Here is a 16,054-nt window from a genome sequence, read left to right as displayed (position 1 = left end):
CCTCAAAGGACTGTGGTGAGGATTAAAGGAGATAATGCATTTGCCAATCAACTAAATTCAACAGATCGTAGTGATTAATATGAATACAGTATGTTCTTAATAAAAACTATTGGCGGGGAAATGAAACACTGCAGTTTACACATTTGTGACTCCAAAGTAAACTGAAGTAAACACTCCTGGACTGTAAGTACCTTTTAGACTCATTTAAGTCAATGATGCCCCAAACAGGCACTCATGCTATTCTGTTTATTCAATACATTTAATCACCCCCTAAATTTTGGGAGGCCTCCTCTGTATGTCTCAGTGAGTCGTTGCCTTGTAGATTGTCAAGCACAGAGCAGAAAGCTAAGTTTCTGGGGAGGTGTCAGGCTCACTCCTGTCTGGAGGTCGTGTTAATTGTTCCTTTTCAGGTCACAGCCCCATGTGAGAGGATGAGCTATTCCCACGTCACTGCTGTGAATTGTGAAAATGGAGGAAAACCAGAAAAGGGTCGAGACAGGAAGGGCAGCTGCCTCCAAAACAATGGAAGCAATACTGGGGCATGGAACAAGGCCTAGGCACGGGATGAGATTACACTTAAAGACAGACCCAGAAGTCAGTGATCAAGGAGGATCTGTGGGTCCAAAACCAGGGAAGCAGATAAACCTTAAGACGGGCAGGGGCTCAGAAAGAGAGAGAGGTTGTCAGCAGAAGGTGGGGCCTCACGGTTGGCCTCCCTGAAGCCTCAGGTGCAGAGCTTTACTGTGGTCTCTGCTAAGGAAGGAACCAAGCCTAACAGTTCACCTGGGCCTGACGGTGGGCAAGGGAGCGGGGGGCATCCTGCCAAGTACCCTGGAGGTGGGGGGGGGAGGTGATTGAGAAAGAGGGATCAGCATCTACCTTCAGCAGATTCACTCTATCAATGCTCTGTAAATTCTTCAAGGGTGGATCTCAGTGCTTTACACATATTATTTCTTCTTATTCTCAAAACAACCCTAAGGGTAGAATTATTATAAACTTTCTCCACATATCACGAAACTGAGAGAGACAGAGGACAGATACATGATTTGCCCAAAGGCACATGCTGACAAGTATTGGTGAGGAATTTGGATCCAGATCCATGTGACTCCAGAACTCATCTCTTAAGCCCACGCATACTGGCCCTGCCAGAAGAGGCACGTGAGAACATGCTAGAGATGAAATCCACCCAGGTCTTTAGTGAAAAGGCAGCCCTGGAACCACATGGTACATTTCTAATCCTAGAGCCTCTCCTGCCTTGACCTTACCACATACTCGTCGATGAACTGCCGCAGGTCCCGGAAGCCGTGCTTCTCAGCAATGGTGTTGGGGTAGTGGCCATGCTTGTTGGCCACACTATAGGCCTGTAGGGCTCCTGGGCAGGTGAGCAACAAGGCAGTGAGGTTCTTCAGTCCATACTTGGCAGCAAAGTGCAACAAAGTGGGCAGCTCTTCATCCCTCTGATCTGAAAAATTGTCAAGGAAAACTTAATGGTCAGATAAAAAGGAAGGCATGGGGTGGTGGGGCGACTTCCCTGGAGGTCCAGTGGTTAAGACTCTGCACTTCCACTGCAGGGGTCGTGGGTTTGATCCCTGGTCAGGGAACTAAGATCCCACTTGCTGCACGGCATGGCCAAAAGATTAAAAAAAAAAAAAAAGAAAGGAAGGCACGGGGCACCTTGCTCATGGAGATGAAGCTAGAAGCCTAGCAGGTGCTCAATCATTACTTCTTGGTTGTTTGACCTAACATCTAACAGCTTCCTCTGTGACACCACTGAAGATGACAGAAGAAATGAGATATCAATTAATTAGCAAATCTAATCATTAATATTCTACCTTCTTTCTTTAAAAGGATCGGAGAATCCTGAGAAATAATACTAGTCCAAAATGTGCTGATGTTCTAAGGGCTTAAGCAGCAGCCACAAAGTACAACAGGGATCATGTTTTGACGTTCTCTTAAAATTTCAGAGCACTTTAAAACAATTGCTTTACGCTGATTAAAAGAAAGAAATCCTGGGACTTCCCTGGCGGTCCAGTGGTTAGAACTCAGCGTTTTCACTGCCGACGGCACAGGTTTGATCCCTGGTCGGGGAACTAAGATCCCGCAAGCCATGTGGCGCAGCCAAAAAAATATATATATCCATCTTCTTAGCTCTTACACCCGATTTCATAAAGTATGCCAAGTAATCCCGGGGCTGTTACTTAGCCTTTCTGTGGTCCTTAGTTTTGAACTAGAAAATATTTCCAGCCTATCTCAAAGGGACCTGGAAGGATTAACAAGATGGTTTTCAATGAGCTCTTTGTTTAGGACAGGTTTTGAATGATGGTATTAATGCGTGGGAACCCCAGGATGCCCATTAACCCTCTGATTTGTGGGAAACAAAGTACTTCTGAGAGTCATTGGATCCCCATGACACCTTCCATCTACTAATATCTGGATACGGCAAGTTAAACTCAACCAAGGAAATAGACGTGTTTGTGTTGTGGAGTTGGGGACAAACCTTTTTTTAAAATTTTCATAAAAGTTGATTTCTAAACCCGAGTGATAGATAGATGTATATATACATATATTTTATGTGTGTGTGTATACACACACACACACACACACACACACGTATTTTTTTAAATAAGACAAACCCAGCTTCCTATTCACCAGGATATGATCCATGGAACGAAGGTCTGAAAATGTCCCCAGGATCCCCCATGATTGTCAAACTATGAAATACTCCCTCCTGAGCCTCAAGTTCAAGAACAGAGCATATTAACACCTGTTGGAAGTGACGCAAGAACATTCCACAGTAGGAAAATGGAGAGAGGCAACAAGAGAATGCGCCCAGGAGAAGGACATGAAGGTAATATAACCTCATCCTTATGGTTCTCGGAGGCTGTGGAAAGATGGAACGCAGGCACTGGGTAACCAGGGGCTTGGGTCTCATTTGTGTAGTGCAGCTGAGATGTGAAGGAAGAGTGGTGTCTACAAAAGAACCATACCAGGAGCGCCAGGCATCATCCCCATGCAAGTGTTTCTCCCAGCTCCCGGCATGTCACATATGCCCACGAGACTGCTCCTCCCTCATCAAACAAATATTTGTTTTGAGCCTACAGTGAGCCACCAGGCACTGTCCCTGTCGTCATCCAGCTGACAGACTAGCAAAAAAGACAGACACAGCTGAAGAGTACAAGAACCCAGCATGCTAGGGGAGCTGCAGTAGGTAGATGGAACCTACCCGAGGAAGTGCTGCAGGATGAGGGGAGGAAGAAACGGCGTTCCCATGGGTCGAGGTGGCAAGAGGCAGGGCGGAATTTTCATTAGGTAAAAGAAGTTCATACCTTCCACAGAGCAGAGCACAGAAGCCAAGGGAGAGAGTAGAGAGAGGTGAGAGCAGAAATGTAGCAGGAGCCCCTTGGGAAGGCCTTGTATAAAGGTTGAGGAGTTTGGACTTTATCTAGAAGACAAGTGGGAAACACAAAGGGTTTTTAGTAAGGGGATGACATATTCAGATTTACAATTTGGAAGAATCCCGGGCTAGCCAGAGAAGAATGACTGCTTCTCAGAGGATGAGCTGTAGAGCAGGACCCAGCAGAAAACATGAGCACGGGCTGACTGCACACTGAAACCGACAAACTGGAATCAACCCCACTGCTGGTTTCCTGAGGTTTGACTGTTGACTTACTTGTCATCATATCTTCTTCTTCCAGCTGGCTGATTCCAAAGAGGTGCAGCCCACTTGCAGGGATGTTGTTCTTTAGGGACTCTGTTAGCAGTTTATCAAGGGTCTCTGTGTTGTAGGGCACAATTTTAAAGGCCTAAATACAAAAGTGAAGATGGTCAGATTTTAAATCCAGCTATCTCCCATCCAGCAGATTTGAGACTGGTGAACCATGAGCAGAAACTACAGGTCCAGAAAACTCCAGTGTCCTTTCATCATCCTTACCTGACACATGAACTCCACAGGATTTGCAGCATTGGACAATAAATCCCCAATTTCCTCCATGTCAGTATAATAGCTGATAATGGTTTCGCACACCACTAAATCCCCAGAATATATCTTCAGAGAAACATTCCCAGATGATAGGTCTGAACAGAAGAAAAGATACTATAAAACTGCTCTTTTTTTGTAGTACAAGAGTACAGGGAAAAGCGTTCATGGATTACTTAAATGGTGAAGAAATTAATTGGGGACTGGAAGAAAGATCTTGGAGGTGAGCTGCAAGATTGGGAAGTGAGGGAAACAGTAGAAGTAGCAGTGGGCACACTAACACACGGGAGGGCTCTGAGTCAGAGGAATTATCCTCACTGGGTCTGCAATTTAACTTTCGGAAGATTTTCATCTGTTTTGCTCATTACTGTAGGCCCAGTGTCACAACAGACAGGAAGAAGAGTTGAATTTAAAGCACTTTATACAAAGGGCAGTGGTCGCCAGAGGTGGGACCTGGCGGTGGGACTCCGAGCTTCCGCCCCATTGGGCCAGTAGAATTGATTCACTTGCTCTGCTGCCGTCATTATTATGTGCTCTCCTTGGGTGCTCTCTCTCTTCTACACCACAGGAAGGGGTTTTGAGGGGAAAAGAAAAAACTAAAAATACACCAGCCATAAAGATTCGATTCACAAAAGAGGAAATGCGACAAGTAGAGAACATGGAAAAATATTTAACCTCGCTACAAATCAAAGGAATACAAATTAAAACAATGGACTACTTTTTAGAAACATATCAAATTAGCAAAAATATTCAAAGTGATAATGCCTAGCATTGGTGACAGTATAGCAAATAAATGAGAATAGTAATATTTCATACAGCAATTAAGCACTATCTTCCAGGACCCTTAAAAATGCCCATTGTTTCAGGGATTCCATCTCAAGGACATAATCCTAAACACAAAAGAAAAAAACCCTGCCTGCATAAAGATGCTCAATATATCATCATTTAAAATAATAAGACAATAAAACCAGACATAGAGAATGGACTTGAGGACACGGGGCAGGGGAAGGGTAAGCTGGGATGAAGAGAGAGAGTGCACTGACACATATACACTACCAAATGTAAAACAGATAGCTAGTGGGAAGTAGTCACATGGCACAGGGAGATCAGCTCAGTGCTTTGTGACCACCTAGAGGGGTGGGATAGGGAGGGTGGGAGGGAGACGTAAGAGGGAGGGGATATGGGGATATATGTATACATATAGCTGACTCACTTTGCTATACAGCAGAAACTCACACACCATTGTAAAGCAATTATACTCCAATAAAGATGTTAAAAATAAATAAATAAATAAATAAAATAAGACAGTAAGAAATCAGAAATTACATAAATATGCAACAATGAGGAAATGAAAAATTAAAAGATGATACTTCTATTCAACTGAGTATTATACAGCTTTAAACATTATGGTTTTAAGATATAGATCCAACACAAGGGACTGGTTTTATAAATTATGGTACATCTGTACAGTGGATTACCTTGCAACCATTAGCATCATTTTGTAAAAGAGTATTTATTAACATGGGAATATATTCATAGTGTATTTCCAGGTAATGAAAGTTGGTTACAAGACATAAAGCTATGTACACAGATGTGGAAAAATACAGAAACCAGTGATTTCCTTGGCAGGGTGGGCATATGGGTAATTTTCTATCTACTTTCTTTTATGGTTACTGTATTCTCCAAGTTTGCTGTATGAGCACACATTACTTTTGTAATAGAAAAAATATGTTATAAAATGGAAAGTTACAAACTCCCTGTAATAGTACAGGGGTAAAGGGATGAAGAGAGAATAAATGAAGATTACATAAAGAAAAACGGAATATAAGGTAATAGATTCTATTGGAACAACTATGTTTATAAAAATTATGAAAAAAGGCAAAAAAGACTGAGTGGTAGGGTGTCAGATGACTTTTTCCCCCACTTTTCCTATTTTTCTCTAATTTCAAAAAATGTTAATATATGAACTTTATAAACATTTTAGTATATCCATCTCCCCCCGCCCCAATCACACATGTATGTTTATATAACTTCCTTTTCCTTTAAATAGAACATGGCAACCAAATCCAAATCTTGGCTGTCACTTTTCTCAGTGGCTGATGAAGACAGTTGTCGGCAAGTAAAAGAAAGTAAGAGGGGGACTCTTCACATGATGCCTAATTTCTGGAGGTAAATGGGGCAACTTACTGGGAGCTTTCATGGAAACGGTGTACTCATTCTCCAGCTTGGCATCCACCGTTATCGAGGGAGAATCCTCAGGAGAAAATTCGGCTTCTGTTTTCACCCTCTCATCCAGCTTACATCTCAAAATGACGTAGACAGTGGTTTCTGCCTGGAACGGGAAACCAGTCATTGTCCCTTCTCCCTCCTGTTAGGGTGCTGAGCCAGAGGGCCTCCCCAGCTTCTGCAGCCCCAGCTCTACCTAGTGAGGCTGTTCCAGAGCAGGGTGGGGTCTGAAGTCCAGTGGCGGGCAGTGACTGCTTGCCATGAGTCCCAACAAGACAAGTTACAAAAACCAAGAGTGAACATTTATAAACCTTAATAGCAATTTGATAGAGTAATTTTAGGTCTGTCAAACCTAATAATAATTTTAAAACCTGGGGCTTGTATTTCATATGTCTTTTTATTTAATTTTTATAGCATTTCTTTTTGTTGTATATTATAAAAGTATTGGTCCATGGCAGAATTGGAAATTTAAAACAACAAAAATTTTTTAAAGTTCTTCACCACAGATAGTTTGAGAAGCACTATTCTAGATCAGCCTTGCTATTCAAAGCGAGGCCAAGGGACCAGCAGCATTGGCATCCCTGAAAGCTTGTTAGAAATGCAGAATCTCAAGCCTGCCTGGACCGACCACACCAGAGTCTGCATTTTACCAAGACCCCTGGGTGACTCATGCACCTTACAGAGTGAGAGGTACTGGTTTAGAGAAGCCCTCTTGGGTTCTGCAATTTATGCTGTTCTTAGATGGACAAAAATAACTTACAGGAGGATTAATTTTCCCAAGGCACTGAGCAACCTAAGTAGCTATTTTACATTGCTTTGAGACCTCCTGCCAAACCTGCTAAATGGAATTATCTGTTTTACTGGGCTGGTTACGCGATTAAGCTCTTAAGACACTGAACTAGAAAGAACAGGCCCTCCAAAAAGCAGGGGAGAAGGAGGAATTTCTGGCCATAGCTAATCCCCAAATGTTCATTGTAAGATTCTGCTCTCCAGCCCTTATAGTAGGCCTTCATGACAAGGGCCACGATTCCAGAACAGGTGGGAGGGGGATGTGGTCCTGGCTCACGGAGACTGCTTAGGGTGAATGTGAATGTGTTTGTGGTTGACCTGACTCCCACTGCAGGTCCAGCCCTCTCCCACCTGCCCCTTCTCCCAGGGAGCATGGGGAGCCAGAGAAGACGAGTGTGTCTCTCCTATTGACAGTCAGGACCCAACCCCAGCCCAGCCGCCCCAGGAGCCAGGGACCAGGAGCAGGCAACAATGAGAATCCTGGGTCAGTGGCAACCAGAACAGGAGAAGGAGCCAAAGCCTGGAAAACCAGGGGGCATGGGAGGGGCATCATCCTTTAGTTCTAAACCCTCTCCCCACAGGCACCCACCAGCGTGGTCTCAGGATGAAAGGGGCATGGGGCAGGCAGGAAGGAGCACGAGGACACTGGAAACTGAAATGCCCACTACAAAGGCCTGGACAGTAAGGAAAAGGAGTGAAGTGGGTACAAAGAAAGGGGAGTGATGAGAACCAGCGACCTGGGGATGCACAGCCCCATCTAAAAGGTCACTTGACCCAGCTGCTCATCTCAGGCCTGGTATTACCGGATTCTGATTCAAAGGAGGCTGGAAACAGGTTTTCATGCCTAACTCTTTAGAACACTGTGCAGCTGGAACCAAACATGTCTATGAGTTCAATCCAACCCGAAGCAGCAGTTTGCAGCCCTCATGGAGGGAGTCCTTGCCCAATGCCTTGTGGCCTCAGGCTGCGCAGAAAACCACTCACAAGTGCAGGGAAGCTAGGACTTCCCATTTCCATGGCCATCATGCCCTCTTGACTACAGGAGCCCACAGTGGCAAACTTAGCACAGGGCTCCTACCCACAAAAAAGTGTTTCAGTGCTCTGAACCAGTATCACACATTTCTCATCAGGAAAAGAAAGATAATGAAAAACTATCAATACTATGGTAGGATTCAAATGACAGTGGCCCATCAGTTGGCCATCACATTCAGGTCACCTCTTAACATAGGTCCTACCCCTGGAAACATTAGTCACATGCTCAGGCATTAATTTTCTCCCTTTTGCAAGCAATGCTGGGCAGCAAGTTTCAGCCACCGAGATTCAAGGCATTCATTTGGGCCGTAAAGGGGGCCAGTTGATGGAGAAGCAAGCTCTCAAAATGCCCAGCGCTAGGCTGGAAGGAACAGACCCCGGCCTCTAACTCCAGGGTTGGCATACAAGTGTTTTGTAATGTTCACGTCTGCTGGTCTTCAACACGTTCTAAGTTTTTGATCATTAACTTAATGTCTTAGATTGATGACACATACATTCCTGGGCTCATCTCCCTTTGACTTAAAGGAGTGAGGTGTGCCCAGGGCCCAGGCACCGGGGGTCCCAGGGTAGCTAGTGCACAGGGAAACCCCACGGGAAGGCTGGGATTACAGTAAGGTGCAACAGGAGAACCCCGCTCCCTTTACTACAACAAACTTCCACTGAAAAGCCCCAAAGCCCATGCTCCAACATCCATCCACCAGCCCCAGCAGTGCCTACCCCACAGCGGATGCGGTCCGGCTGCACCACCATCAGGTTCCCGGGTGAAGTCTTCGGGGGCAGGCTCTGCTGCTCCGAGTAGGGAAGGACCTTCTCGTCCTCGGTCTCAGTGTCAGTGACTGAGTCGCAGCCAGAATCTGTGGCACAGAGAACACGGCTGAATGGACAGAGAAGGAAGCAGTGCTGGGCATGTTCCACCCCCATTAAAACCCCAAAAGTTACCAAATAGGAAATGGCTCTGACCGTCAAACAAATACAGGCTGAAGGTAGTGACTCAGGAAATCATGAAAGAGGACCTCATGGGGAAAAGTCAACCACCATGGAGGCCATGAGGGGAGGGTGAAGACAAGAGGACGATGGTGTGGAGAAAAGCCAAAAAATTTGAGGCGGGCTGCTGTCTGAGGCTGACAGGTCTAGTCGCAAACAATAGACTTCTGGAAGCTTTACCTCTGGACTTCTTGCAGGGCTGGCTTCAGTGATTGTGAGGAAAGAGGCCCCTTCTCCTCGGGGGGGGGTGTCAAGAACGGACTGTCCACTTAAAGGTCATCTTTTGAACATCAAGTAAAACCTGCACTTTCCAGGAAGCGATTATTCCTCAGGGTCATGGCTAGCTAACATACTCTCTCTGGAGCAAGGGTAAAAAGCAATCACTTTCAACAAATCTTAGAGTATAACTGGGTTCCAAATCAGTACCACAGCCAACACCTCTGCTGTGGAAAGATTAGAGCGTGCACAGATTCAGTGAAGGCGAGCAGGGGTGTGCAGATAGGGTGTGGCACAGAATGAGATAATGCTGAGATGGGGTAAGTGGAACCTACCAGCGTTCTAGGGCGGGGGCTCTTAACCAGGGCTCATTGATTGATAGGGTACCTGTGTGCAGGATTCTGTGTGTGTGTGCATGTGTGTGTGTGTGTTCCTCAAAGAGGAACAAAATGGTTAAGAATGGAAGGTTCATCTAGTCCCTTCGTTGGGCTTGCTCTTCTCCATTCCTAAACCACTGACAGAGCCAGACAAACATACTAGGTACTGCGAGGACATGAACGTGAACCGGACGTCCATCCTACCTTCAGAGAACCCTCATCTAAAAGGGCTGGTGAGAGGTAGGGGTTAACTTGGCTGATTCCTGCAGGCTGGCCTCCCATGGAAGGAGTGCAATCCTTCCTGGGAGAAAGCTGGGGTGGCAGACCAGGCCACTGATATGTCCCCACAGAAAGCTGTAACACAAGCTTGCACTCTAGATCCCAGGTCATGTCAGGAATGGGCTGAGGTGGCAGAGCAGGGATGGGGAACCAAGCACCACCGTGTCCTGGGGCTGTAACTGTGAGGCAAGGGCCTCCAGGGACCTTCTCAGGCTGGGAGAGGGGCCGAGGCTTCCCAGATACGCAACTGGAAAGCCCCACAGCCTTGGACAGGGGTCTTGTCCTACAGCCTGACATGTGTGCTGACAGATGTCTACACAAGGCCCCAAAGTGTGATGGGCAGTGAGGCATGTACTCCTGCTGCTCATCCCCTCTCTGTGATTTCTCCCAAGACACACTATTCCAGAAGGCCGGGCTGAGGGCAGCTTGGTCTCTGACCTTGTTCACACAGCAGGAACCCAGGCAGATCTTAGTGCTAAGAGAGGGGGCAAAGAACCCTGGGAGTTTCAAGGAGGAACTGTTTATCACTAGGCATCAGAACCATCAATCTCTTCTATCTTTCCTTTCCTTTCAGTCCTACCTCACTTACTCAGTGCTAATTATCCCCCTGCAAAGGCTAAGTGCAGTAGTCTTCCCACCTCTCTGCGGTCCAAGCGAAATTAACCAAAGGCTGCCATTTTCTCCATTGGATCTGCCCTTCCCCACATCCTTTTCTCCTTGACTGGTTACTACTAAAATGACCAGGGACCATCTCCATGGACAGAGCTGTACACGCCATCCAAGCAACTCCCACCCACCATGGGAATCTGTGAAAGAAAGAGCCAAAAAATTAGGGATAATATTCTTCTTCTTAATAATTATATAACACCACATCAAGCTTTAATTTTGTATTATTTGATGCCTGAACATGCCAGTTTTGCATTTCTGAAGTTCTTCCTGGATGAGAAAATAACCCCATTGACTTAAAACATTCAGTCAGTTTCTTAAAGCTGCAAGAAGCTCCCTGGAACTACTTATCGTTCTAGAATTGTTTAGACACTATTCTGTGTGGCTAGCGCGGTGGGTATCAACCTGTTATAATTTACTGTACATGTATAATCTCATTGGGATAGACACACAGTACAGTCTATTGCTTCAAAAAAAGAAATCTCTTCAGGGACTTCCCTCACGGTGCAGTGGTTAAGAATCTGCCTACCGGGGCTTCCCTGGTGGCGCAGTGGTTGGGAGTCCGCCCGCCGATGCAGGGGACACGGGTTCGTGCCCCGGTCCGGGAGGATCCCACATGCCGCGGAGCGGCTGGGCCCGTGAGCCATGGCCGCTGAGCCTGTGCGTCCGGAGCCTGCGCTCCGCAAGGGGAGAGGCCACAGCAGTGAGAGGCCCGCATAACACAAAAAAAAAAAAAAAAAAAAAGAATCTGCCTACCAATGCAGGGACACAGGTTCAAGCCCTGGTCCAGGAAGATCCCACATGCCACAGAACAACTAAGCCCGTGCGCCACAACTACTGAGCCTGCTCTCTAGAGCCCACAAGCCACAACTACTGAGCCCGCGTGCCACAACTACTGAAGCCTGTGCGCCTAGAGCCCGTGCTTCGCAACAAGAGAAGCCACCACAATGAGAAGCCCACGCACCGCAACGAAGAGTAGCCCCCACTCGCCGCAACTAGAGAAAGCCCATGTGCAGCAACGCAATGCAGTCATAAATTAATTAATTAATTAATTTAAAAAAAGAAAATCTCTTCATTTCTCCCAAATTACTGACCCAATTAGTTGGCTGGCCAAAGAGTCAAAGCTATAGTAAATATAATCAAGAAAAGAACAGAGAAATAGAAATAAGCCAAATAAGGAAGAGATGATAACAGCAGATATGGAGAAGAATTTTAGAAACATACTGATGTGAAAACTCATTGCTAAGAGTTTTTTTTTATTTCAATACAACTTTTATAGAAAAATATAAATTACCAAAATTGTCTCAAAATAAGTAGAAAATCTGACTCAAACAATAATCACACAGAAAATTTTCCTCACTTTTCAAATAAAATGTAAAGTACAGGTCACACACCCATTGCTGCATTGAATTTTAAATTGTAGTTGCCATGATGTTTTTCTTTACAACATTTAATTTTCCTATCTAGGAAAATTCCATTTATATAGGTTTTGTGTCTCCTACTAAAGTTTAAAAAACAATAAAGGATAGTCTTATTTTATATTAAATGTATCAAAAAATTAAACCAAGCAATTAAATACAATAGACAACTGCAAAATCAAGTTTCATTCTCATAAAAACTTAATATGTGGTAAAGAAAGCACTAAAAATCAGTACAGAATAAAGAAAATGGTTGGTGAGGATGATAGCAGATGGTACTGAAGAAATTTAGCTATTTGGGGTGGGCATGGAGGGACAGAGAGACTGTTTAGAATCTTCCTAATTCTTATACACTCCAAAATAAAATTTAGATGGATTACAGATTGAAATGAACAATGAAAACAAATTTTTAAAAATTAAAAAGATAAAAATATGGTTGAAAATTTTATCATTGTTTTGGGAAAAGATTTGTTTACCTTAAAAACAACTGAAGAAATACAATCCAAAAAGCAATAGAATTGATGGCATGAATTTAAAATTTTAGTAAACAAATTTATAAAAACCTAAAAACTAAATTGTAATGCTTTGGCAGCATTAGTCATAATAGACACAGGTGGAAACAACCCAATAGTCCATTCTTTGATGAATGGATTGACAAATTATTCAGCCATAAAAGGAATAAAATACCAATATATGCTACAACATAGATGAACGTTGAAAACATTATGCTGAGTGAAAGAAACCAGCCACAAAAGACCACATATTATATGATTCCAAATATGCGATATGTCTGGAATAGGCACATCTATAGAAACAGAAAGTAGATTAGTTATTGCCTAGGGCTGGGGTGCTTGGGAAGCTGGGGGAGGTTGGGAGATTATAGCTAAAGGGTGTGAGGTTTCTTTTTGAGGTGATGAAAATATTCTAGAATTGATTGTAGTGATAGTTGCACAAGTCTGTGAATATACAAAAACATCATTGAATTGTATACTTTAAATGGGTAAATTGTTTGTTATGTGAATTATATCTCAATAAAACTGTTACCAAAAAATTCAATGGCAAACCACAAATTGGTTAAAAAATTTGACATAAATATGCCAAGGGGCTGATCTCCTTAATATATGAAGAGGTCATAGAAATCTCTTTAAAAATACCCAAAGCCCAATAAGTAGATAATTCACAAAGGAAGAAATAAAACTTACCTCCCCATTCAAAAAAATTAAAAATCATTCATTATCTCTAATCATCATGGAAATGCAAATAAAAATAATATATTACTATTTCACCTTTTCTAATTAGTAACTATTTGAAGGTGAGGTAGGACAGGTACTCTCATTTGTTGCTGAAGAAAGTATAAACTGGTACACCCTTTCTGGAAAGCCATGTGACCATATACAGAGAAGGAGCAAGTCTTTAAAATGTTCACATCTGGCCACGTAATTCTACCTCTAGAAATCTCTCTTAAGGAGGAAAATAACTGTTCAAAATGTAGACAAAGATAGTGAACCAAGATGTCTGCTAAATCATTCTTTGCATTGCTGAGAAACTAAAAACAACCTGTCTGATAAAAGAATGTTAAAAATATTATTTTCAAAGAGTTTTAAGTAAAAGCTTATGATATGTTAAGCAAAAAAGCAGAATATAAAATCATATATCTTATAATGTAGTATATCAATTATATGAAGGAAAATGCATTTTAAAAGGTCCGAAGAAAATGTATGGATAAACTGCATGATCCTTCCCTCCCTCCTTCTTTTCTTCCTTCTTTCCTACCTTCCAACTGTTCATGTATTTTCATATCCTCCACAATGAGAAAGCACTTTGATGATGGGGATGGGTGAAGAGAGAAGTTAACACCTGAATCTTTTGGCTAATCACTTCATCAGCTTGGTATCATTTATGATGAGATTGGTCCTCATAGTACAGCACTTAGCAGGTTTCCCCAGTGTTCAGATGGGTCCTATAAACAATCCCTTCCAGTAGGTCTATTCATTTCGTTACCTGAAATGAATTAGCTACTGGCAGCTAATTCATTTCAAGAAGTCAGGCAGGATGCCATTCACTCTGTACGGAGATTCTGGTGGCGCTGATTGACAGCACCTTCACTTAAGTTTCTTCAGCCACTTCGGCCTCTTCCACAGCACACTACAGACCAAGCCAGGGTCCAACCACTTGAGCAGATGCAGAGTTTCCTTTGAAGGATATACCAACCCAGACAAAAGTACCACTGAAACCCACCTGAAAGAGTGAGATGACCCCAAAGTTTCCCACTTAAACGTGTAGATTCCTCTCGCCCCCTCCCCACCTTGAAGATAAACACCAGCTTTACTGTCCTGCGACTCAAATAAATAAAAGTTTGAGTGAAGGCACACTGAAAACCCCAAGGATCCTCGCCAGTTAAAGTCTTATTAAGACACCAATAGTATCCTTACTGCTTTAAAATTTAACAATATCCTCTCAGCTTTTATAAGGCCTGGAGAAACTCTGGAGAAATTATAGAAGACTTTCTTTGTGCATCCAGCTCATCTATAAAGGGCCCTCGTGGCAAACACTCCTTGAATTCAGTGGTAGGAAGTTTGTGTCCCCAGAGAACTTGGCTGCTTTCTCTCATTAGACAATAAGAACAAGCTAACATGGTGTGTTTCACCTTCTGCCCTTGCTGCCAGGTAGCTCAGTTTCAATTTTGGTTCTTAACCACTGTTAACACTTTCATCCAGGTCTTGGTCTTTCCTATTTCTCTTTTTTATATTGTGTTATTTTGGAGGCTGCTTCAAAACTTTGGGGATCTAGGCAGGATGTGAATCAATCTTTCTCAAAACTGGTATCTGCCAAAAGTCCACAGATGTAGTCTTATGAGAGTCAGTGCTTGGGCTTTTCATTTAGATGACAATGCCTTTAAAATGGGATGAAAAGACATTCCAGATTATCTGGATGACCACATGATACCTGGGTCCAGCCACAGGACTGTGGTGCCCGTGTGTGTGTATCATTTTGCAACTAGGTCTCACTAAGCTGTCAGGGGCTAATGAGGAAAGAAGACAGGGGGCAGGATGACATGTAAATGAGGCATTTGTGCCAAGTGAACACAAGAAGGTTTCCCCATACACTACTTCACACAGAGAAATGCAGTGGGAGATCGAAGTCCCACAGTAACACTGGGGAGCTGTAGCAAGTGTGACAGAATCAGCGAGCACCAGAGCTTTGTGCCACATTCATGATGCTGCTTCAGTAAATGACCATCATCTATGACAAAACGAATGTAAGGCTTCCCTGGTGGTGCAGTGGTTGAGAGTCCGCCTGCCGATGCAGGGGATACGGGTTCATGCCCCGGTCCGGGAAGATCCCACATGCCGCGGAGAGGCTGGGCCCGTGAGTCATGGCTGCTAAGCCTGTGCATCCGGAGCCTGTGCTCCGCAACGGGAGAGGCCACAACAGTGAGAGGCCTGCGTACCGCAAAAAAAAAAAAAAAAAAAAAAAAAATGTAGTCAGTTTACCCTGTATTTATTTTATGCATGTATTTGTATCTGGTTCATTTGTTTTGCTTTTGGAGTTGGGAAAGAACAATAAGCATCAGGAGTTGAATATGTTTATACGTATTTCAACAACATCAAAATAATCTACCAACACTAAAGGCTCATAATTCTTTTTCCTTTACAAGGGAGTCTAAAAAGTTATTTAACATTATTTGGGTCTAAAGAAACTATGAATTTTAAATGAATTGAGCATGTGTATGCACTTGGACACACACCAAGCCACGTGGACAAGCTCATACTAGGTAAGAGGGCTGGTGACAGATTCCTGATTACTACTAATATTGACAACAATAAAAGTTACCATTTATTGAACGTCGTGGTGACTGCTTTAATAGTCAATCTCATTTAGTTCTCACATCAACCCTGTGAGATAGAAATCAATATCCTATTCCTATTCGATAGATGGAAACGCAGTGCCTGAAGGATTGAAGTAACCCAGCCCAGGTCGTGCAGCAAGCAAGCAAGAGGCAAAACGGGAGTTCGCCCCCAGGGGTCTGTGCCTCCTTTGAGGATGTGGACCAGGGCAGGAAGCAGCATCACTTGCTATTCCTGGTCTGG

General features: G+C 43.7%; 1 protein-coding gene across 1 annotated transcript in view; it reads right to left on the bottom strand.

The window, feature by feature from the left end:
• PIK3AP1 (phosphoinositide-3-kinase adaptor protein 1) overlaps positions 1-16,054 on the bottom strand; it is a 113,995-nt gene that overhangs the window by 52,295 nt on the left and 45,646 nt on the right. The window contains exons 3-7 of the mRNA XM_081244046.1: positions 8,741-8,877; positions 6,164-6,308; positions 3,932-4,074; positions 3,671-3,803; positions 1,266-1,462 (exon numbers count right to left, since the gene is read on the bottom strand). Of these exons, the coding sequence (XP_081100172.1) occupies positions 1,266-1,462; positions 3,671-3,803; positions 3,932-4,074; positions 6,164-6,308; positions 8,741-8,877 (755 nt within the window). The remainder of the gene's footprint in view (positions 1-1,265; positions 1,463-3,670; positions 3,804-3,931; positions 4,075-6,163; positions 6,309-8,740; positions 8,878-16,054) is intronic.

Source organism: Mesoplodon bidens, assembly GCF_964165515.1.
Source record: "Mesoplodon bidens genome assembly, chromosome: 1".
In the NCBI taxonomy this organism is placed as follows: Eukaryota; Metazoa; Chordata; class Mammalia; order Artiodactyla; family Ziphiidae; genus Mesoplodon; species Mesoplodon bidens.
This window is presented reverse-complemented; position numbering and strand designations above follow the sequence as displayed.